Raw genomic sequence first — 23,590 nt, 5'->3', positions numbered from 1 at the left:
AGTGAAAGCCATCCTTCGTATTTGAGGAAATGCAAAGAAATCACGTACTTGGGACAGAGAGGGAGAAAGTAAGAAGTAGATGAATGAAAGCAGGCAAGTGGGACAGTGGCATAGATCACATAGGGCCTTATTGTTTACTGCAAGGACATTAATTGGTATCTTTTTTTTTATTATTATTTATGATAGTCACAGAGAGAGACAGGCAGAGACATAGGCAGAGGGAGAAGCAGGCTCCATGCACCGGGAGCCCGATGTGGGACTCGATCCCGGGTCTCCAGGATCGTGCCCTGGGTCAAAGGGAGGCGCTAAACTAATTGGTATCTTAATGCATGGGAAACTACAGAAACATTTTGAAAAGTAGTAACATGATTTGAATAATTTTAACAGGACACTGGCTGTTATGTTGAAAACGCAATTAAGGGGCACCCGGGTGGCTCAGTGGTTGAGGGCCTGCCTTTAGCTCAGGTCATGATCCCCAGGGTCCTGGGATCAAGTCCTGCACATCAGGTTCCACAACGGAAGCCTGCTTCTCCCTCTGCCTGTGTCTCTACATCTCTCTCTCTCTCTCTGTGTGTCTCTCATGAATAAATAAATAAAATCTTGGGGAAAAAAAAAAAGTACTCAAAAGACATAGACCTTTATAAGCAATTAAAGCTAAGATCAAAATCCCAAAAGAAAATGAACTTCATACCAAAAAGTCTCAAGTAAATTCCAAGTGTCCTAACCAATCTGTTTCCCGTCAAAGAATTTGCTGCACTACATTGGGGAATATAAAAATTAGTGAAAGGGAATAAAGGTAAAGGAGAGAAAATGAGTGAAAATATCAGTAAGGGTGACAAAACATGAGAGACACCTAACTCTGGGAAACGAACAAGGGGTACTGGAAAGGGAGGCGGGTGGGGGGTTGGGGTGACTGAGTGATGGGTACTGAGGGGGGCCTTGACGGGATGAGCACTGGGTGTTATGCTAAATGTTGGCAAATTGAACTGCAATAAAAAAAATCAAAAAAAAAAAAGAATTTGCTGCACTACAGCTGAAACTATTAAAAGTACGTATATACATAGTTTACGTATATATTCTATATATACTTATAAACATTTATATATGTATATACGATATATGTACATATACTTATATGTGTATAAAAATATGTATATCTGATCATAGCACTAACTTGCTTAAAACTCTTCAATGGCTTCTCAAAACACTCATAATAAAGTCCAAACTGTGTATCACATCCAAAAAGATCTTCTTTTTCCAATTATTGTGTGTCTTTTTCCAATTACTGTGTGTCTTTTCCCATTTGCCACTTTCACCCCTAATTCTGTTTCAGTCATACTTAATCTCAATCATACTCTCATTCTCACATTTATGTCCTGCATTTCTCAACCCAAAGTCTAAATAATCCCTCAATCAGATCACACACTCTCTCAACTCTTTAAGTTTTTAGCAGAACTAAATTACCACTTTATTTATGTGTATCACTCCCATCTAACTAGAAGTATCCTTCAGGTCTGGTGCTTTATTTTTTTATTTTCCCTTGTAAACATATGCTTGGTATATAAAAGGAACTCAATATATGCATGTTTGTTGAATGAATAAGCCACATATTACCAGGAACACTTAAAAAGTGTGTGTGTGTGTGTGTGTGTGTGTGTGTGTACACAGGTACATACAGACTACAGGAGCCCCTAATTTCTATTTGCACAGGCTTTTAACCTACTGTAATAAATAAAAAGGTTCTTTTTTTAGCTTAAAAAACCATATTATTAAAGTCTTTTTTGCAATTAAAGTAGTAAAAATCACATTAAGGGTTATCTAAAGAACATTAATATCAGAAAATCTCTCCAAAAATGTAACCTGTGGGATAATCTAATTTGTACTTACTCAAATCATCTGCTATGTCTTCAATTCCTGAAGCACTATCATCAGAATCACCAGTATTATCCGCACATGCTTGTTGCTTCTGAGATAGTGGTGAGTTTTCTAAAGCAGATTTTCCTCCCTCTACAACATCAATATTCACTTTGTCCAGAGAAGTAAAAGAGCTTGGAATTTTTTTCCCAATTTGCTGTAATTCTGTCCGTCTGATGTTCTCCTTCGACAGTAAACTGGGCACCTTCTCTGGTTCTACTGGTGAACCAACGACCTTTTCTGATTTCATCTGAGAACTGGGTACTTTTTCTGTTTTCCTCTGTGAACTAAGTGCCTTTTCTGTTGCTGTTGCCTGTGAGCTGGGTGTCTTTTCTGTTTTCACTGGTGAATTAGGGGACTTTGGTGATTTTTCTGCTTTTGCCTGTGAAACAGGTATCTTTTCCGCTTTCACCGGTGAATTAGGTGATTTTTTTGTTTTGCAATGACTTTGATCTCGAAGGACTAATCCTAAATCTTTAGGGCTTGCTACGTTGGCAGCATTTACTTTACATGATTTAGCTTCTGTTTTTTCTATACAAATATCATTTTGCTTATTTTTTTTGCTACTATTCTTATTTGGAGAGCTGGTCCCAATTTCTTTTATGGATTTATCATTTCTAGTTTTCAAAGTTTGATTAGATATAGCCCAAGCATTCTTCTTTGGTTCATGATTTTCATTTTTTGAGGCCTTAGAGTCTTCCATTATTTGAAAACCTGCTTCTTTCCAATTGTGGCACTGTAAAATGGCAGATTTCCAGCAGATGAATTGCTTCAAGTCCAGATTAGGCAAACAAACTATTGGGTTGAAAAAAAAAAACAAAATGTGTTATTTAAAATGTAAAAGCCATTTTTAAAAAATTGGTGAGACTTTCAAAATTTGTTCTCAAAACTTAAGAAATTGTACAAACTTAAAAACTCTGATAACGGGATCCCTGGGTGGCGCAGCGGTTTGGCGCCTGCCTTTGGCCCAGGGCACGATCCTGGAGACCCGGGATCGAATCCCACGTCGGGCTCCAGGTGCATGGAGCCTGCTTCTCCCTCTGCCTGTGTCTCTGCCTCTCTCTCTCTCTGTGTGTGACTATCATAAGTAAATAAAAATTAAAAAAAAAAAAAAAAACTCTGATAACCATATGAGGAGTTAAAATCCACTTGGTAAATAACTCAAATGGTCATAAAGAAGGTTCTAATATGGGCAGCCTGGGTGACTCAGTGGTTTAGTGCTGCCTTCAGCCCAGGGCCTGATCCTGGAGACCTGGGATCAAGTCCCATGTTGGGCTCCCTGCATGGAGCCTGCTTCTCCCTCCGCCTGTGTCTCTGTCTCTGTCTCTGTCTCTCTCTCATGAATAAATAAATAAAATCTTAAAAAAAAAATGTTCTAATATAATTATGGCAATATGAGAATTTTAGAAGTTAAATTTGTTTTACATTACTCAATAACAATTTCAACTAAAAGGGAAATAAAACTAGCAACTGATGTACCACAATGAATATAAAAGGAAATAGAACAAAGAAAACACAAGCAATCCAATCGAGGGGCACCTGCTTGGCTCAATCAGAGGAACATATGACTCATGAGTTCAAGCCCCACATGGGGTGTAGAGATTACTTAAATAAGATTGATATTCTCTCTTTAATTAAAAAAAAATTATGTTCTTCTTTCTAAATTATTTTATGTTTTTTAAGTTACAATTAAAATTTAAGCCAAAAAAAAAAGAAATTAACCCAAAACCATCTTATATTTTCACGATTGCTATCTTTTATGGCTAACTTTATTTTCTAATAAAAAGCTTTACCGGGATCCCTGGGTGGCGCAGCGGTTTAGCGCCTGCCTTTGGCCCAGGGCGTGATCCTGGAGACCCGGGATCGAATCCCACATCGGGCTCCCGGTGCATGGAGCCTGCTCCTGTCTCTGCGCCTCTCTCTCTCTCTCTCTCTCTCTGTGACTATCATAAATAAATAAAAATTAAAAAAAAAAAAAAAAGCTTTACCATTTTTAGCTATAAAAAAATGTTACTGTTGCTGGTTTTTGGATATTTTAATTCATTTAATTTACACATTCTGCTTTCAATATTCTTTATAAGGTGTTTCACATAATTGTCAAAATAGTTGCTAAACATACAACTATATCTAAATTCTTGTAGAAACTGTGGCAGGATATCCTGTTACTTCAAAAAAAAAAAAAGAAAAGAAAAAAAAAGAAAGCATGGTGGGGTCCCTAGCAGGCTCAATCCTTAGAACATAGAACTCCTGATCTCAGGGTCAGAAGTTCAAGCCTCACATTGGGCAAGGAGGCCACTTTAAAAAAAAAAAAAAAAAAAAAAAGTATAGTACTTATATATAGCAAAATTGCTATTTTTAAGCTATCAATAGTACAAATTTTCCCCAAAAATGTTGTAATTCCTAGAAATAAAGTCCTCTCTGAGGAGGTAAGGTTTTGAGTAAGGTTCACCACTTCCCAGTGCACTCAGCAAAACTGGTTGAGTCAAATAAAAATGTTGGACCCATGTTCTAGTTCCTGGTTACATTTTTAGAATGTAGTAAATGAGAATTAAATGAGATTCTAACCTTACATAAGGAATTATCAAGAAAATAAAAAGAATTTTTAATGAATTTCTTTAAAAAGTTGTTTGAATACAGGAAACAATAGTATTTAGAATATATCCCATTTCATTTTTATATTATAAAACATCAGTCCACTTTCTACTTCTTGCTCTAATCGGGTCTTCCTTCCTTGAATCCTAATAATGCCTACTGACTACTAGAGACTTAGGGAGTTCTCAGGCCCTGAGACCTAAACCAGCAGTTGGCACCAGTTTCTTGACTTTACCATAAGAACGAATTCAAGGACAAGTCAGAAAGAAGTAAAACAGAGGAAGCTTTACTGCAAAGTCAAGGTACACACTCAAAGGAAGGAGGAGTGAGGGCACACTCAGAAAGAGGATCTAAGGGGTGCCTGGATGGCTTAGCTGATTAAGTGTCTGCCTTTAGCTCTGACAGTGGTCCCAGGGTCCTGGGATTAAGCCCAGCATGAGGCTCCCTGCTCAGCAAGTAGCCTGCTTCTCCCTTTCCATCACTCCCCCTGCTTGTGCTCTCTTGCTCTCTGTCAAATAAATAAATAAAATCAAGAGAGAGAGAGAGAGAAAAAGAAAGAAGGAAAGAGAAGAAAAAAGAAAAGGGAGGGGAGAGAAGGGGAAAAAAGAGGACCTAAGTAGCATGGGTGGATATGGGGCTCTGATTTCTACAGGTGGTTATAATTTGGGAATGAAATATTCATGTGAGGTTCCAGAGAACAGGCATGGATTTCTACAAACTCTGCATAATATTGCACACACTCTACATTAGCTACTATGTGCAGGTACAGTCTGATTTCAAGCTAAATGGGTCTCTGTGTGCATTTAAGTTACAATTATGCAAAGCAACAGCAGCACAATGCTTGTTCATGAAAAACCAGAGCTATCAGAAGTTTGCTTATTTGCCACAAACTCTCTATCAGGTATCAGACTCTTCTAGAGTCTGAGACTTAAAAAGTTGTATGCCTACACTAGGTAAGAAAATTTACCAGAAAACAACTGTTGCACAAGAACAGAAAAACTAATCACAACAATAATTACTTCTCAAGTAACCCTTCCAAAGGACAGAGAGGGCAACTACTGTAAGGCATGATTACAGAAAGCCATTGGAAGTTTGTACTACTTAAAAAAAAAAAAAAAAATAGGGGCGCCTGGGTGGCTCAGTCAGTTAGGCATCTGCCTTGGACTCAGGTCATGACCTGAGGTCCTGAGTAAGAGCCCCCATGTTGGGCTCCCTCCTCAGCAAGGAGTCTGCTTCTCCCTCTTAGCCTTCCCCCCTGCTTATGCTCTCACTCACTCTTTCTCTCTCAAATGAACAAAAAATCTTTAAGATTCCCCCCCCCTTAAAAAATTACATAATGAACCAATTTCAGCTAATGCCTCCAACCACTGAGGCCCACCCAACTACTAAATGACCCTCAACAAAGAGACAGTGACCCTCTCTGAGTCACAGATTTGTAAACTATAAAATGAGTGGCTAAACTAGGATATCTTTAGAGTCTATTCCAACTAAATGCCACAATTCTACACAAATCCTTGAAACATAGTGATGCTAATGTTGTATTGGTTCTGATCATCTTACAAGTTATAGAAAATTACCAGGGACCACTCAAGCTCTATAAAAACATAGCATTTGTACAGTAGTTACTTATTATAGTAATAATTTCACAATATATACAAATATCAAATCATTACGATGTACACATGAATTTATATAATATTGTATGTCAATATTATCTTAATTTTACAAAAGAGAGAGAGAGAGCGTTTGTCAATAATACTCTCCTACAGGAAAAAAGCTTGCTAAGCAAAAGGAAGCCACATAAACTAGGACTCTTGAGACTGAATTACAACGCATGGTATGTGCTTAATAAATAAATCCTAAATGAATATATTATTAAACACTTTATAAAGTCACTAAATGTGACTTTATAATTATGTAATCTATCATTTGCAGTTGGTTATTTTTAACACTGAAATACTAGCAATAAACCACCAAGCTTAAAATATTACTTTTAGGGGCTCCTGGGTGACTCAAGTCAGTTAAGTGTCTGACTTCAGCTCAGGTCATGATCTTGGGTTCCTGTGATAGAGCCCCACGATTCCCTGATCAGCAGGTAGTCTGCTTCTTCCTCTCTCTCTCTGCCTTCCCCCTGCTTGTACACATGCACACTCTCTCTCTCTCAAAGAAATAAATAAAATCTTTTAAAAAATACTACTTTTGGGGGCACCTAGGTGGCTCAGTGGTTGAGTGTCTGCCTTCGGCTTAGGGCATGATCCCAGGGTCCTGGAATCAAGTCCCACATCGGGCTCCCTGCATGGAGCCTGCTTCTTCTCCCTCTGCCTGTGTCTCTGCCTCTCTGTGTGTCTCATAAATAAATAAAAGAAAGAAAAGAGAGAAAGAAAAGAAAGGAAAGGAAGAAGGAAAGGAAGAAGGAAAGGGAAGGGAAGGGAAGGGAAGGGAAGGGAAGGGAAGGGAAGGGAAGGGAAGGGAAGGGAAGGGAAGGGAAGGGAAGGGAGATCATTCACTCAGAATGCAACAGGTATTGTTTCAATGATTTCTAGTTTCCAGTGTTAGTACTGAGAAAATCAAGCCATTCTTTTCATCTTTTTTACTGAATTGTTGTCTTCTTTATGGAAACTTTTAGGATATTCTCTCAGTGTTCTGCAATTTCTCTTTTTTAAAGATTTATTTATCTCAGAGAGCGAGCATGCATACAAGTGGGGGGGGGGGGTGATGCAAAGGGAGAAAGACTCTCAAGCAGACTCCCCACTGAATGCAGAGCCAGATGCAGGGCTCGATCTCACAACCCGAAGATCATGACCTGAGCCTGACAAGACCAAGAGTCTGACACTTAACTAACTGAACCACCCAGGCTCCCCTCAGTGTTCTGTAATTTCTAAATGATGAGCTCTGGGAGCAGATATATCTTCATGAATGTTTCTGGGTATTCAGTTGGTTCTTTTATCTCTAACTCAAGTCCCCCCACTTCTGGAAATTTTTTCTTGTATTATTATGTCTTCTATCATTTCCTCCCTTTCATTTTCTCTGTTCTTTTTCTTCAGTTCCTATTAATTGAACTTAATGTCTCCTACACGGATTCTACATTTATCTTATCTTTAATATTTTCTACCTTTATTTTCTTTCTTGAGTGATTTCCTCACCTCTATCTTCCAACTCTTCTACATTTTGGAGGAGAGGAGCACAACGGGTATATCGTATTTTCATTTCTAAAAACACTTTAATTTTCTGATTATTACTTTTTACAGCACTCTGTTCTTGTCTCATGACTATCATCTCATATATGAACACTAATAGTTTGTCTTGAAATTTTTTCTGCTCCTAGTAGTTTCCTGAGTTTCTTATTTGTTTTATTCTCTATCAAGCACACTAACATATGCATAATAGGAAAGAGGAAAAGAGAAAAAAGGAAATGTATTCAAAAGTATTTGAATAGCCAAAAATTTCCCAAATCAGATGAAAGACACAATTATATACTACCAAAAAGTCCAATGAACTCCAACATTATAAACTCAAAGAAATCCACACCAAGACCCACTATTATTCAGTTTTGAAAACCAAAGAGAGAATTTTGAAAGCAGTCAGAAAGTAACTTCTCATGTACAAAGTATTCACAGTAAGATTAACAAATGATTTCCTATCAGAAACCATGGAAATCAGGGGCATCTGGGCAGCTCAGTCAGTTGTGCCTCCAGCTTTTGATTCTGGCCCAGGTCATGACCTCAGGGTTTGAGATCAAGCTCTGCATAGGCTCCCTGCTCAGCTTAAGATTCTCTCTCCCTCAGGCCTCCCCTTCCCTGACCAAAAAAAAAAAAAAAAACAGGTACAAGGACAGAAAAAGGTATTCCATGCAAATAGTACTACAAAGAGAGCTGGGTGATCATATAATTGTTAAACAAAATACATTTTAAGACAAAAAGAAACAAAGATGACGTTATATATTGATAAGAAGTTCAATCCAAAAAAGACAATTAACAGTAAACACACATCTCATAATTGAGTCTCAAAACATAAGAAACAAAAAACAAAGAAAAACAAAACAAACAAACAAAAAACATAAGAAACAAAAATTAACAGGCCTTAAAAGAGAAACAGAGTTCTACAATAACAGGGGCTTCAATACCCAACTTTCAGTAATGGATATTACAGCAACCAGACAGAAAATCAGTAAGAAAATAGAGGACTTCAACAACCCTAAAACCAAATAGACCTAACGTATTCAGAAGCCTCTACCCAGCATCAACAAAACACATATTCTTCTCTACTGCAAATAGAACAGACCATCAGGGAAGACCACAAAACAAATCTTAATAAACTTAAAAAAGACTGAAACCATACAAAGTATCTATCCTTATCACAACAGAATGAAATTAGAAATCAAATCAACACAAAACTGGAAATTTCACAAACAGGTAAAAATTAAACAACATACTCAAAACAATCAATTGGTCAAAGAAATCACAAGGGAAATTAGAAAATACCTTGACCCAAATGAAAACAATGTACATTTTGCCACATTTTCTTAAAACGCAGATAAAGGGATGCTTCACATAATTTTTAAAAATAAGGATTATAGGGTGCCTGGGTGGCTCAGTCGGTTAAGTGTCTACCTTTGGCTTGGGTCATGATCCCAGGATCCTGGGACTGAGCTCCTCATCAGGCTCCCTGCACAGCATGGAGTCTGCTCCTCTCCCTCTCTTTGCCCCTCCCCCTAGCTTAGGCTCTCTGTCTCTCTCAATAAATAAAAAGGGGTTTTTTTTAAGTTTTTTAAACAACAAGGATTATAAAAGAATACAATGAACAACTGCTTACCAACAAATTGGATAACCTATATGGAATGGGCAAATTATACATACAAACTATCAAAACAGAATCAAGAACAAATAAAAAAATCCAAATATACATATAACAAATAAGATGAAATCAGTAATCAAAAACTTCCCAACAACAAAAAGCCCAGAACCAAAAGACTATATTGGTGAAGTCTATTCAATATTTGAAGAATTAACACCAATCCTTCTTAAACTCTTCCCAAAAGATTGAAAGGGGGGGCAAGGGGGAAGGACTTTCCAACTCATTCTGAGGCCAGCATTACCCTAACATGAACACATATTCAAACAATCATCAACAAAAACTAGCAAACCAAATAATGAAGGATAGTTGTAAGACAGACAGGGACAAAGATAGGTAGGGCCCCCAACCTAAGAGGAAACCACCCTTAAACACCACCCTGGAAGTAGCCTCCACCCTTTTCCAAGTGATAGGTAGACAACAAAAACATGACAAGGTGACAGACTCATAGAGGGTTAATCAGATTAAAACAGCCTGCCAGCGAGCACATAAAAACCACTAGACTTAGAAATTCAGGTGGCAACCCTCTTGGGCGCTCCCCCCCCCCTTCTTCAGGAGCTTTGTATTATCAATAAACTTTGTTTTGCTGCCCACCACTCTTCATTTGGTCTACATCTTCATTCTTTGAAGCAGCATGACCAAGAACTACGGGCCCTAAAGGAAAAGAAATCCTGTAACATAAGCAGCATATGAAAAGAATCATATACCATGACCAAGTGAGATTTATCTCTAGGATGCAAGGGTGGTTCAATATACAAAAATCAATGTAACACATAATATTAACAGATTGAAGGAAAAGGAAAACATAAGCATCTTGACTGATGCAATAAAAAGCATTTGAAAAAATCCAGCAGCCTTTCATGAAAAAAAAAAAAACATTCAATAAACTTTAATATCAATTAACTTCCTCAACATGATAAAATCCATTTTACCAAACAAAATAAAAACACAGCTAACATCATACTTAATAGTTAGAGACTGAAAGTCGTTTCCCTACAATCTGAAATAAGGATGTTTGCTTTTTCCACTTCTATTTGACATAATACTACTGGAAGTTACAGCTAGAGCAATTAGGCAAGAAAAGAAAGAAAAGGCAGCAAAATGGGAAAGGAATAGGGATCCCTGGGTGGCGCAGCGGTTTAGCGCCTGCCTTTGGCCCAGGGCGCGATCCTGGAGACCCGGGACCGAATCCCACGTCAGGCTCCCGGTGCATGGAGCCTGCTTCTCCCTCTGCCTATGTCTCTGCCTCTCTCTCTCTGTGACTATCATAAATAAATGAAAAAAAAAAAAAGGAATAGAATTATCTTCTTGCAAATGACATGATCTTATATGTAAGAAAACCCTTAAAAATGCACCCCCCCCCAAAAAAAAGCACCAAAAAACTAATTTAGCAAATTGCAGACTACAGAATCAACACAAAGATCAGGTCTATGAAATGAAGAAAACAATACCATTTACTTTATCATCAAAAAGAATAAAATACTTAAGTATATATTTAACTAAAGAAGCAAAAAAAAAAAGTTCTACATAAAACTACAAAACAATACTGAAAGAGATTAGACTTAAATAAATAGTACAATATGCCAAGTTCATAGATTCCTTCCAGTCTATTTTTCCTGCCTACCTCTTCCTTGTGTTCTGCTTTCAGATTCTAATCACCGCCTTCAGGTAATTGAGGCTGGAAACCATTAAGTATTTAAGCTCCTACTACTTACAGCCCCAAGAGAATGGAAAGCTGGAAGACACACCTTTTCTAATGTTCATCATTTATTTAAATGGATTAAGCACTCCACCCCTTGCTTGCTGTTATTAAACTCAAAAATCCCAAGAATGGTTTAAGCCTTTTTCCCAGAGCTGCCAAAAGCTGGAGACAGGACAGACTGCATGATGGCAGCCCACTATACTCACCCACTCGTTTCCTTCACTAAAGTTATCACCAACTAACTTACATTGTTAATATTCTTAAAATGCCAATACTACCCAAAGTTGATCTACAAATTCAATGCAATCACTATCAAAATCCCAATGTTATTTATTGCAGAAATAGAAAAACTCATCCTAAAATTCGTATGGAATTTCAAGAAACTCTAAAGAATCAAAACAATCTAGAAAACGAGGGGAAAAAAATTGGAGGACTTACACTTCCTGATTTCAAAGCTTATTACAAAGCTACAGTAATCAAACAGTATGATATTGTCATAGAAAAGACACAGATTGATAAAATAAAATAGAGTCCAGAAATAAACCCTCACATATTTGGTCAACTGATGTTGACAATGATGCTAAGATTTATACACAATGGGGAAAGGATAGTTTCTTCAACAAATGGTGTTGGGAAAAACCAAGTATCTACGTTCAAAGAAATGAAGTTGGACCCTGACCTTACACTAGTTATAAAAATTTACTCAAAATGGATCACATCAGGTAAGACTCATAATTAATATATTGCATAATTTATTAAAGCACTAATTGTAAAGCAAAAGACCAGAAAAAACTCAAATGGCTATCAATACCACATTGGTAAGAAAAAATAACATTAAATCATAAAATATATTACCATGCAGCCATAATACAGAATGAGGAAGTCTCTATTCTGCTATGGAAGGATAGTGAGGACCTACTTACTGTTAAATGAAAAAAATAATACACACAGGGATATCCAGAAGACAGTGGGGCACCTGACTGACTCAGTCAGTAGAGCCTGCAAATCTTGATCTCTGGGTTGTGGTTCAAGCCCCAGTGATGGGTCTAGAGATTACTTAGAAATAATCCTTAAAAAAAGAAACAACCAAAGTCAAATTTTCAGAAATAAACAATGGGGGTACCTGGATGGCACAGTCAGTTGAGCATCCAATTTTTGGTTTTGGCACAGGAGCTCAGCATGGAGTCTGCTTAAGATTCTCTCTCCCTCTCCCTCAGCCCCTCCACCTGGCCTGCATGTGCACTCTCTCTCAAAGAAATGTTTAAAAAGAAAAGAAATAAACAATGGAAGCATAAAAACAAATAAAAGGGGCACCTGGGTAGCTCAGTTGGTTAAGTGCCCAACTCTTGGTTTCAGGTGGGGTCATGGGATTCAGCCACATGGGGGCTAAGCACTCAGTACAACCCTCCCTCTCCCACACCATCTCCCTCCCCCTCTGCCCCTCCCCCTGCTCATGCTGTCATGCACACTCTCATTCTAAAATAAGTAAAATGTATTTTTAAAAGTTTCAAAGATGTAAATTTTTAAATTACACTAAAATTATACCTTATATTTTTTTTTAATTTTATTTTTAAGTAATCTCTACTCAAAACCACGAGATTAAGAGTCACATGATCCATCAACTGAGCCGGCCAGGAGCCTCTATCTTATATTTTAAATTACAAACATGCGGGCAGCCCCGGTGGCGCAGCAGTTTAGGGCCACCTGCGGCCCAGGGCGTGATCCTGGAGACCCTAGATCGAGTCCCACATCAGGCTCTCTGCATGGAGCCTGCTTCTCCCTCTGCATCTCTATGAATAAATAAAACCTTAAAAAAAAATAAATTACAAACATACACACACAGAGATACACACATAATATAAAAACTGGTGAGTCTTCACAATCTTGGATCTGGCAACAGCTTCTTAAATATAATATCAAAAGCAGACAACAGGGCAGCCCCGGTGGCTCAGCAATTTAGTGCCGCCTTCGGCCCGGGCGTGATCCTGGAGACCCGGGATCAAGTTCTACACTGGATTCCCTGCATGGATCCTGCTTCTCCCTCTGCCTGTGTCTCTGTCTCTCTCTGTGTGTGTCTCTCATGAATAAATAAATAAAATCTTTAAGAAAAAAAAAAAAGCAGACAACAGAGCAGCGGGCTGAGTAGTTGGAATATATGACTCTTGATCTCATGGGGTCATAAGTTCAAGCACTACAGAGATTACTTAAAAATAAATATTTTTTTAAAAAAAGCAGACAACAAAAAATAAATACTGGATCATCAAAATTTAAAATTTCTTCCTTGAGATCTGTCTTGGCAATGATTTTTCGGATTTGACACCAAAACCAAAGGCAACAAAAGCAAAAATTAACAAGGAAAACTATCAAATTAAAAGGCTTCTGAGGCACCTTGGTGGCTCAGTCAATTAAGTGTGGTTCAGGTCATGATCTCAGGGTTGTGAGATCTAGCCCTGAGTTGGGCTCTGCACTCAGCAGGGAGAATGCCTGAGATTCCCCCTCTCCTTCTGCTCCTCCCCCTACAATGGATGGTGCACTCACACTCTCTCTCTCTAAAATAAACAGATAAAATTTGTTTTTAATATTAAAGTTTTTTTTAAGATTTTTATTTATTTATTCATGAGAGACACAGAGACAGAGAGAGGTAGAGACATAGGCAGAGGGAGAAGCAGGCTCCCAGCGAGGAGCCTGATGTGGGAATCGATCCTGGATTCCGGGATCACGCCCTGGGCCTAAGGCAGACGCTCAACTGCTGAGCCACCCAGGAGTCCCCTAAAAAATTAAGGAGTTTCTGCACGGCAACGGAAACCATCAGCAAAATAAAAAGGTAATCTACAAAATAGGAGAAAATAGATGTAAATCATATATCTGATAAGGGGTTAATACCCAAAATATATGAAGAAATCATGTAGCTTAATAGGTTTATAAAACACAATCAAATTTTAAAATGGGCAGAGGATGTGAACAGACATTCTTCGCAGGAAGACATACAGATGGCCAATAGGACATGAAAAGGTGATCAACATCACTAATCATCAGGAAAATGCAAATCCAAACTACAGTGAGATATCACCTCACACCTGTTAGAATGGCTATTATCAAAAAGACAAGAAATAGCAAGTACTGGAAAGGATGTGGAGAAAAGAAAATCCTGTGCACTTTGATGGTAATGTTAAACTGGTACAGCCGCAATGAAAAAGTGTGGAGGTGCTCGAAAATTAAAAAGAACTACCAAATGATCCAGCAATTCCAATTCTTGGCATTTATTCAAAGGAAAAACACTAACTCAAAAAGGTATTAGAACCCCCATGTTAATTTGTAGTGTTATTTTCAATAGCCAAGACATGGAAACAACCTGTGTCCATGCATGGATGAATAGGTAAAGAAAATGTGGTATGTATATACAACACAACATTATCCAACCATAAAAAAGTAGAAAATCTTGCTACTTATAATAATTTGGATGGATCCTGAGGGCATTACACTACGGGAGACAGAGGAAGACAAATACTGTATGATCCCACTTACATGTAAAATCTAAAACAAACAAAAATGAACTCATAGATATACAGAACAGATTAGTAGTTGCCAGAGGCTGGGCCTGGGGGGAAGGAAGTAGGCAAAATAGGTCAAAGTGGTAAAAAGGTACAAACTTAAGAGTTATTTAAAAAAAAATAAGCTCTGGGAATATAATGTACAGCATGGTGCCTATAGTTAATACCATATCGTATATTTAAAAGTTGCTAAGAGAGTAAATCTTGAAAGTTCTCATCATAAGAAAAAATAATTTAGGGCAGCCCTGGTGGCGCAGCGGTTTAGCACCGCCTGCAGCCCGGGGTGTGATCTTGAAGACCTAGGATCGAGTCCCACATCAGGCTTCCTGCAAGGAGCCTGCTTCTCCCTCTGCCTGTGTCTCTGCCTCTCTCTCTCTCTCTCTCTCTCTCTCTGAGATAAATAAATAAATCTTTAAAAAAAAAAAAAGAAAAGAAAAAATAATTTATAACTGTGTGGTGATGGATGTTAACCAGACTTACTATAGCAATCATTTCACAATGCATATAAATATCGAATCATTAGGTCACATACCTGAAACTAATATTATGTTACATGTTAATTACACCTCCAGAAAAAAAATTAAAACATCTGTTCAGCAAGGACACTACCAAAAAAGTGAAAAGATAACCAACAAAATGGGAGAAAAAAAAATCTGCAAATCATATATTTGGTAAGGGTCTAGTATCCAGAATATATAAAGAACTCCTTGGGGATCCCTGGGTGCCGCCTTCAGCCCAGGGTATGATCCTAGAGACCCGGGATCAAGCTCCCTGCATGGAGCCTGCTTCTCCCTCTGCCTGTGTTCTCTGCCTCTCTCTCTCATGAATAAATAAATAAAATATTTTTAAAAAAAAAACCTCCTACAATTTATCAACAAAAAGACAAACCACCCACTTAACAAACGGGCAAAAGACTTGAATAATTACTCCAAATGGTCAATACATACATGACAGCATGCTCAACATCATCAGTCATTAGGGAAATGTAAATCAAAAATACTAAAAAAACCACCACCTCATACATACTAGTATTATCAAAAAAGCAGAAAATAACAAATGTTAATGAGGATATGGAGAGTTTGAAATCCTCATGCAACTGCTGATGAGAATAAAATGATGTAGCCAATGCAGAAAAGTTTGGTAGTTTCTCAAAAACTTAAACATAGAATTACCATATGATCCAGCAATTCTACTCCTAGGTATATATCCCAAATAACTTGTATGCCTTGTTCACTGCAACATCATTCACAATTGCCAAAAGGTGGAAGCAACCCAAATAACTAACAGATGATTGGATACACAAAATGTGGTATATGCATACAATGGAATTTTACTCAGCCAAAGAAATTCTGACACAGGCTACAGCATGGATGAACCTTGACAACAATGTGTTAAAGGAAATGTCAGTTCCAAAAGGACAATTACTGTATAACTTCAATTATAAGATACTTAGAATAAATAAATACAGAAACAGAAAATACAACAGAAGTTATTACCAGCTGGGGGAAGACAGGAATAGGAGATACTATTTAATGCATACCAAGCTTCTGTTTGGGATAATAAAAAAAAAGTTCTTAAAATAGTAATGATGATACAACACTGAATGTATTGATGTCACTGAGTACACTTAAATGCTAAGTTTTGTTACGTATATCTTACGATAAAAAAAACTTAAAATTCAAAAGAGTTTATTTAAAATAATGTACACTGAACATATATAAGGTATCATGGACCTCAAATCATAAATGTTAATCAACCCAAAATAGCGAGTGTTTTTTTAAAAAGAAATTTTATTTGGGTAAAATTTGTATGTGACAGAATTTTTATGATCAAAGGCAAGTGGAGGACAGGACAGCCCAGGTGGCTTAGTGGTTGGGTGTCTGCCCTCAGCACAGGGTGTGATTGATCCTGGAGTCCCTAGATCAAGTCCCGCATCGGGCTCCCTGTGTGGAGCCTGCTTCTCCCTATGCCTGTGTCTCTGCCTCTCTCTCTCTCTCTCTCTCTCTCTCTCGCTCTGTCTCTCTTATGGATAAATAAAATCTTTAAAAAAAAAAAAAAAAAAAGACAAGTAGAACCATGCCCCTTTCTCTCAAAAAAGTCAGTTTTCCAAATAAATGGGATTCTAAACTAATTACCTACTCACCCAAAGCCACCACTTATGTAGGTTTTCTGGATTAGTCAATCCTTTTCCTTACTTGTTCATCTGGTAAGCCTTTGGGGTCATTTTATTATATATTAGAATCTTTACCAGGAATCGTTAAAAGAAATTTAAGTTATGCTTCTTTTCACAAGGAATTTGTTGGCCCAAGATTGTCAACTGTTTCAGAGTTCTTTCCTAATGAGATGTGGAGATTATGTGGGTCCCCAAATTACTCAAGCCACAGTTTTCCTTTTCTTCCTTATAAATCAAGAACTAGCTCTATAGGGCAGCCCCAGTGGCTCAGTGGTTTAGCGCCACCTACAGCTCAGGGCGTGATCCTGGAGACCCAGGATGAGTCCCACATCCGGCTCCCTCATGGAGCCTGCTTCTCCCTCTGCCTGTGTCTCTGCCTCTCTCTCCCTCTCTCTCCTCTCTGTGTATTCTCATGAATAAATAAATAAAATCTTAAAAAAAAAAAAAAAAAAAAGAACTAGCTCTATAGACCAAGAGTTCTGCAATGCAAGATTCACCAAGGAGCTCTTGATTCTTCTATTATCAAGCAGCTCCCGAGTATTTATGATATACCTAACATTTTTTGAGTGTGATTGTTTGTTGGGAATACCTAGTATATCCCATAGATCCAAAAATTGTGATATGTAATTATGCTGATCTTACAAGGCTTTTTCTGAAATTTGACAAAATGGAAGAGCCAGGTGATACTGCAACAACCACCTCTGTAATTCAATGGTGACCACAACATAAGTTGATTTATCAATTCATGTAAAATCCTCCATGAATTCGGTGGCTTCAAAGGCAGCTATCCTTTGTGCAATTGCTCAACATTCCAAGCTGCTTTAATCTTATGCTACTCTCAGTTTTAGTAAAACAGGGAGAGAAGGAATAGCTCTGGTTACCTTTGCTCACAATTCATTTACCGAAACAGATCACTCAGGTGCACCTAACTTCCCTCAGAATGCCTCAAAATAAAAAAGTATTAACAATTCTCATCACAATGGTATGACATGAAATATGGCAGCCTCTTTGTCTCAGTGCATGTTACTATTTCCCTCTGATCTTTTTGTTCAGAGCTAACTTCACGAACATGTGATCTGTGCAGTCACACAGGGCTCCCTGATCAGAAAAAACAGACCCTGTGTTTGGCTTGAAACTGCCGTCACCATCTTGAAATTCTTAATTTGTAATCTTTGAATTTGTTTTGTCTTTTTTTTTTTTAAGATTCTATTTATTTGAGGGAGAGAGAAAACGTGCACAAGTAGGGGGGAGCAGAGGGAGCCCCCAGGTACCCATGTTTTTTTTAGTCTGATAGGACAACAGGATATGCATAGAAGAAGAGATACATGCAAAATACAGGTCTTCCTTTCCACCTCATTTTTATGTATCTTTGGTGAAGCCCCATCAGCACAGAATTCCAATAGAGCCCACCATATGTAGAAGTTCAAGCAAGAATCAAAGTGAGTATAAGGTAAGCATGTTGTCTACAGCTAAGTATACCGAAGCAGCTTAATTTTTTTTTAAGGTTTAATTTATTTATTCGTGAGAGATACACAGACAGAGGCAGAGACATAGGTAGAAGGAGAAGCAAGGCTTCCTGCGGGGAGCCAGATGCAGGACTCTATCCCAGGACCCCAGGATCACTCCATAAGCCAAAGGCAGACAGACACTCAACCAACGAGGCACCCAGGCGCCCCAGGAAGCTACATTTTCTACTTGAACTATACTTTGCTGCAAACACATAAGAAAGGCAACAGTCTTCTAAGAAACTGACAAAAAAAAAAAAAAAAAAAAAAAAAACCCTATTGTATCTTTTCTTATTTATGTTACTTCCCTATATTAACCAACCACTTAAGCTAAAAGTGATGACACAGAAAGAACAAGGCACAGTTCCTTTTCCTTTCAGTCCTGCCAAAGTCAAAGGTAGAACCTGTTGAGGTGCCTGGTTGGCTCACTTGGAAGTGTGTGGGACTCTTAATCTCAGAGTCGTGAGTTCAAGCCCCACCATGTTGAATATAGATTACTTAAATAAATAAAACTTAAAAAAAGAAGAAGGGGGTGCCTGAATGGCTCATTTTGCCTTTGGCTCAGGTCATGATCTCAGGATCCTGGGACTGAGGGTATCTGCTTCTTCCTCCCTGTCTGCCTCCTCCCCCCTGCTCATGCTGTCTATGTCTGTCTCTCTCTCTCAAATAAAACAAAAAACAAAAAACTGTAATGGCACTTTTCCCTACTTTTTTGAGCAAGGTCTTTGCATTTTCATTTTGCACTTTCCCCCTGTAAGTTATGTACTAGGCCTGCATTTGTTAAGGTAAATAAATATAAATCTGGAATTTGTATTAACAAAGATTATTTGTCAATATTCACATATAAGGTGCTGGATTAAAAGCTGAAGATATGGGGTACCTGGGTGGTTCAGTGGTTGAGTGTCTGCCTTTGGCTTAGGGCCTTGATTCCAAGGGTTCTAGGATCAAGGCCGACATCAGGCTCCCTCCCCGCAGGGAGCCTGCTTCACCCTCTGCCTATGTCTGTGCCTCTCTGTGCCTTCCATTAATAAATAAATAAAATCTTTAAAAAAAAAAAGCTGAAAATATAATGATAAATAATGGACTCATGTGTATAATAGCAGACATAATCATATAAACAAATAGTGACAATATATTACATGACACACATTATGGAAACCCTGTGGAAAGAGCCTTAGAAAAGCCTTTATCATGGAAATAACAGTTGGGCTGAGAAAGAACTTCTCACTTAGGAGAGAGAGTGAGAAGAAATAGCCCTAATAATAAGATTCTGTAATATAGTAAACAAAACGTATTTAGAAAATTTTGGCAAGCTTTTTAGGACCATAAAATAGCATGCATAATGGTGAATATAGAAGACGAACTGAGATTATAAATTGTACACAAGGCATAATAGATTAATAAGCAGAAGAGTGGCACAATTTATGTTTTAGGTGAACTCCAAAATAGAAAAAAGTGGAGAGGGGTGCCTGGCTAGCTCAGTCGGTTAAGCATCAGCCTTTTTGGCTCAGGTCATGATCCTAGATTCCTGGGATCAAGCCCCATATTGGGTCCCTGCTCAGCCGGGAGTTGGCGTCTCCCTCTCTCTCTGCTCCTCCCCCAGCTCATGCTCTCTCTTACTAGCTCACTCTCAAACAAAATCTTTTTAAAAGGCAAGGGGGGGGGCCTGAGAGGAAAATGAGAGAAGTCAGTGAAGTAACAGTAATTATCAATAGCAGAAAAAGGCTTATTTAGGGCCTTATCACAAGCAATTTTTAGTGGAGTTGGGAAGGGGGAGAAGGTTGTGTTTCTTTCCAGAACCACCTTTCAGATTCTTCAACAAGCACCTCAAATCTCCAAGAGAGAATTTACATTTCCCAGATTTATTTGACTAAAGAAGACTCTTTTGCCAGGGCCACCTATCATCTCACAGAGCTGTGAAGACACAATTTTAATACTTTTCTATGAAAGAGTAGACAGCACTGAGTAAGAAAAGCAGAGGGCAGCAGAGGGCTTAATCCAGGAGCAAAACAATGGCATATGTGAGGAACAGAAAGAAATCTAACTAAAATTCTGCCAAGCTGTGTTAAGGACCTCTAACTAAATATATAAAATACCAGTGTACTAATTTGTACAATTAGCAAATACTTTAATTCATACTGGGTAGACAGAATGACTATTTCAAAAAGAGTAAGGGGGAAGAAAACAATAATGGTATAAGTGGGGCAAAGGCATAAAGCCAAAAAGATGTTACATACAGAGATTAAGGACAGATCAGAAAACTAAATAAATTAGAAAGATACACATGTCGATATGTAGGAGATTTTGGTCAGAAGCAGAACCATATGAGTAGGTTTGCCAAGGAATGTAGAATGTCTGGAATACAGAAATTAAGGAAAAACAAAATTAAGGTGTCAGATGACCTTTAATGGACCTTTTAATGTCCAACTGCCAATACAATGTCAAGAATTACATCCAATATCAGCAAATATAAGGGAATGACCTAGAGGTTCCTATCTGCAATGCCAAGTCAGATAAGAAATATAGGCAGCAGGCCACCATTATTAACAGAAGATGAACTACAGACAAAGACAGAATAAATAATATTTACAAAAACATGGGTCTGGTTTTCCTGGCTTTGAGATGTGAGGAAAATAAATTATATTCCTTACAGGATTAGAATAGAGTAATGGTTCTCAATTTTTCTTCTGTTGTGACACATCTGAGAAATAGAATATATATTCCCAACAGAAATAAAGAGGAACAAAAGAATGAGGAAGAAGGATCATAATTATGAGTGGTTTCTAGTAATTATAAAATGCCTAAGGGAAATGTAATTCTTACATAATGGACATCACTGGCTTAAAACTGATACTATCAAAGAAAACTTAAATACAAGTTCCAAAGACTAACATTTTTTAATCTATGTGACAGAATTCAAGAAACAGTCACATAATAACACAAGTTTCTACAAAAATGTCCAGTGCGCTTACAAATTTATCAGTTTTAAAAATAATTGTTTTTGAAGATACAGCATTAGCTAATAATGTCTAGTATGCTCATTCATTTATCTTTATACATTTATGAAGTTAATACAGTCCTGTAGTATTTCCATTTTATTTTTTTTTTAAAGATATTATTTATTTATTCATGAGAGACACAGGCAGAAGGAGAAGCAGGCTACCTATGGGAGCCTGATGCAGGACTCAATCACAGAACCCCAGGATCATGACCTGAGCCAAAGGCAGATGCTCAACCACTGAGCCATCCAGGTGCCCCAATATTTCCATTTTATAAACTAATGAGGCACCCTAAGTTTGTGACTTGCCTAAAGTGACACAAACAGGACTGGTTTAGGACTGTAAGATACAAGAGTTCCAATTTTTGGTTCAATGCTTAGGCACTAGGGTAGTCTGTTCACCTAAACTGGTAGTTCTCAAACTTTTTTATCTCAGGCTGTGTGTTTATATTCTTAAAAATTACAGAAGATCCAAAGAACTTTTTTGTATGTGGGTTATAGCTATTGATATTCATATGTCATTAAATATTAAAACTGAGAAATTGTTCAAATACAAGAATACACTATTAACTCCTTCTCTAAGGCCAGTATAATCCTAATATCAAAACCAGACAAAGACATTATAAGAAAATTACAGACCAATGTCTCTTATGAATGTGGATGCAAAAACTTTCCAAAAACTCTAACAAACTAAAGGATTACACACCAGATCACCAAGTGGTATGTGTCCTGGGAATGCAGGATTGGTTCAACACATGAAAATCAAACAATATATCATATTAATAAGGGACAAAAACCGGTCATCTCAATAGATGCAAAAATATGTTTGATAAAACTTAACATCTTTTTATGATAAAAACATTCACTGAATTAGGAATAGAAAAAAAATGCCTCAACCTTACAAAGGCCATCTAAAAAAACCCCATAGGTAACATCATACTTAATAGTAAAAGACTAGATGTTCTCTCCTCTAAGAGCAGAAACAAGGTCCACTACTGGGCAGCCTGGGTGGCTCAGCGGTTTCGCACCTGCCTTCAGCCCAGGGAGTGATCCTAGAGACCCGGGATCACATCCCACATGGGGCTCCTTGCATGGAGCCTGCTTCTCCCTCTGCCCTTGTCTCTGCCTCTCTGTGTCTCTCATGAATAAATAAATAAAATCTTAAAAAAAAAAAAAAGTCCACTATCTCTACTTCTATTCAACACTGTACTACCCAAGTAGAAAAAGAAATAAAAAGTATCCAGATCAGAAAGGACGAAGTAAAACTATGTCTCTTTGCAGATGATATTATCTTACATTAAAAAAAAAAAAAAAAACTAAGAAATCCACAAAAAACTATCAGAGCTAATAAATTAGTCCAGCAAGGTTGCTCTCCAAAATCAATATACAAAATTCAATTGTATTTCTATACACTGGCAACAAACAACCCAAAAATGAAATTAAGAAAACAATGCCATTTATAATAACATCAAAAATAATAAAATATTTAGGAATAAATTTAAAAAAAAATACAAAGCTTGTACACTAAAAACCACCAAACACTGTTGAAATAAGCAGGTAGGGCTAAAAAAAAAAAAAAAAAAAAAAAAGGCAGGTAGGGCAGCCCCAGTGGCTCAGCAGTTTGGCAGCGCCTTGGGCTCAAGGCGTGATCCTGGAGAGCCAGGATTGAGTCTCACATGGGGCTCCCTGCATGGAGCCTGCTTCTCCCTCTGCCTGTGTCCCTGCCTCTCTGTGTGTGTGTGTGTGTCTCATGAATAAATAAATAAAATCTTAAAAAAAAAAAAAAAAAAAAAAAAGGTAAAGGCCTACTTAATGGAAATGAAAGTAAATGCACAAACATTTCATACTTATGAATTGGAAGACTATTAAGATGACAATACTCCCCAATTTAATCACCAGATTCAACAAAATTCCTTTCAAAACTCCAGCTGTTTGTTTTGGGGTTTTTTGGCAGAAATTGACAAGCTGATCCTAAAATTCAAATCAAATTGCAAGGGATGCTACAGAGCCAAAACAATCCTGAAAAAGAACAAAGTTGGAAGACTCATACTTTCAGATTTTAAAAATTTATACAAACTTACAGTAATCAAGACTGGGTGGTATAGAACATGAGAGACTCCTAACTCTGGGAAATGAACAATGGGTAGTGGAAGGGGAGTTGGTGGGGGGGATGGGGTGATTGGGTGACGGGCACCGAGGGGGGCATTTGACAGGATGAGCACTGGGTGTTATACTATATGTTGGCAAATCGAACTCCAATAAAATATATATACAAAGAAAAAAAAAAGACTGGGTGGTACTGGC

The 23,590-nt window shown here is 37.7% G+C and overlaps 1 protein-coding gene across 20 annotated transcripts in view; it reads right to left on the bottom strand.

Moving 5' to 3' along the window:
- The window catches only part of TUT4 (terminal uridylyl transferase 4), a 133,630-nt gene that overhangs the window by 100,863 nt on the left and 9,177 nt on the right, over positions 1–23,590 (bottom strand). For all 20 annotated transcript variants that reach the window (XR_012005454.1, XR_012005452.1, XR_012005453.1 and 17 more), the window contains one exon: positions 1,888–2,709. Coding sequence is in view for 15 of the 20 variants with exons in the window: in XM_072772081.1 (XP_072628182.1) it covers positions 1,888–2,617 (730 nt within the window). In the remaining 5 variants the exon portion in view is untranslated. The remainder of the gene's footprint in view (positions 1–1,887; positions 2,710–23,590) is intronic.

This window comes from Canis lupus, chromosome 13 (genome assembly GCF_048164855.1).
Source record: "Canis lupus baileyi chromosome 13, mCanLup2.hap1, whole genome shotgun sequence".
Taxonomy (NCBI): Eukaryota; Metazoa; Chordata; class Mammalia; order Carnivora; family Canidae; genus Canis; species Canis lupus.
The sequence above is the reverse complement of the archived record's forward strand: the minus strand, read 5'-3'. Positions and strand labels throughout refer to the sequence as shown.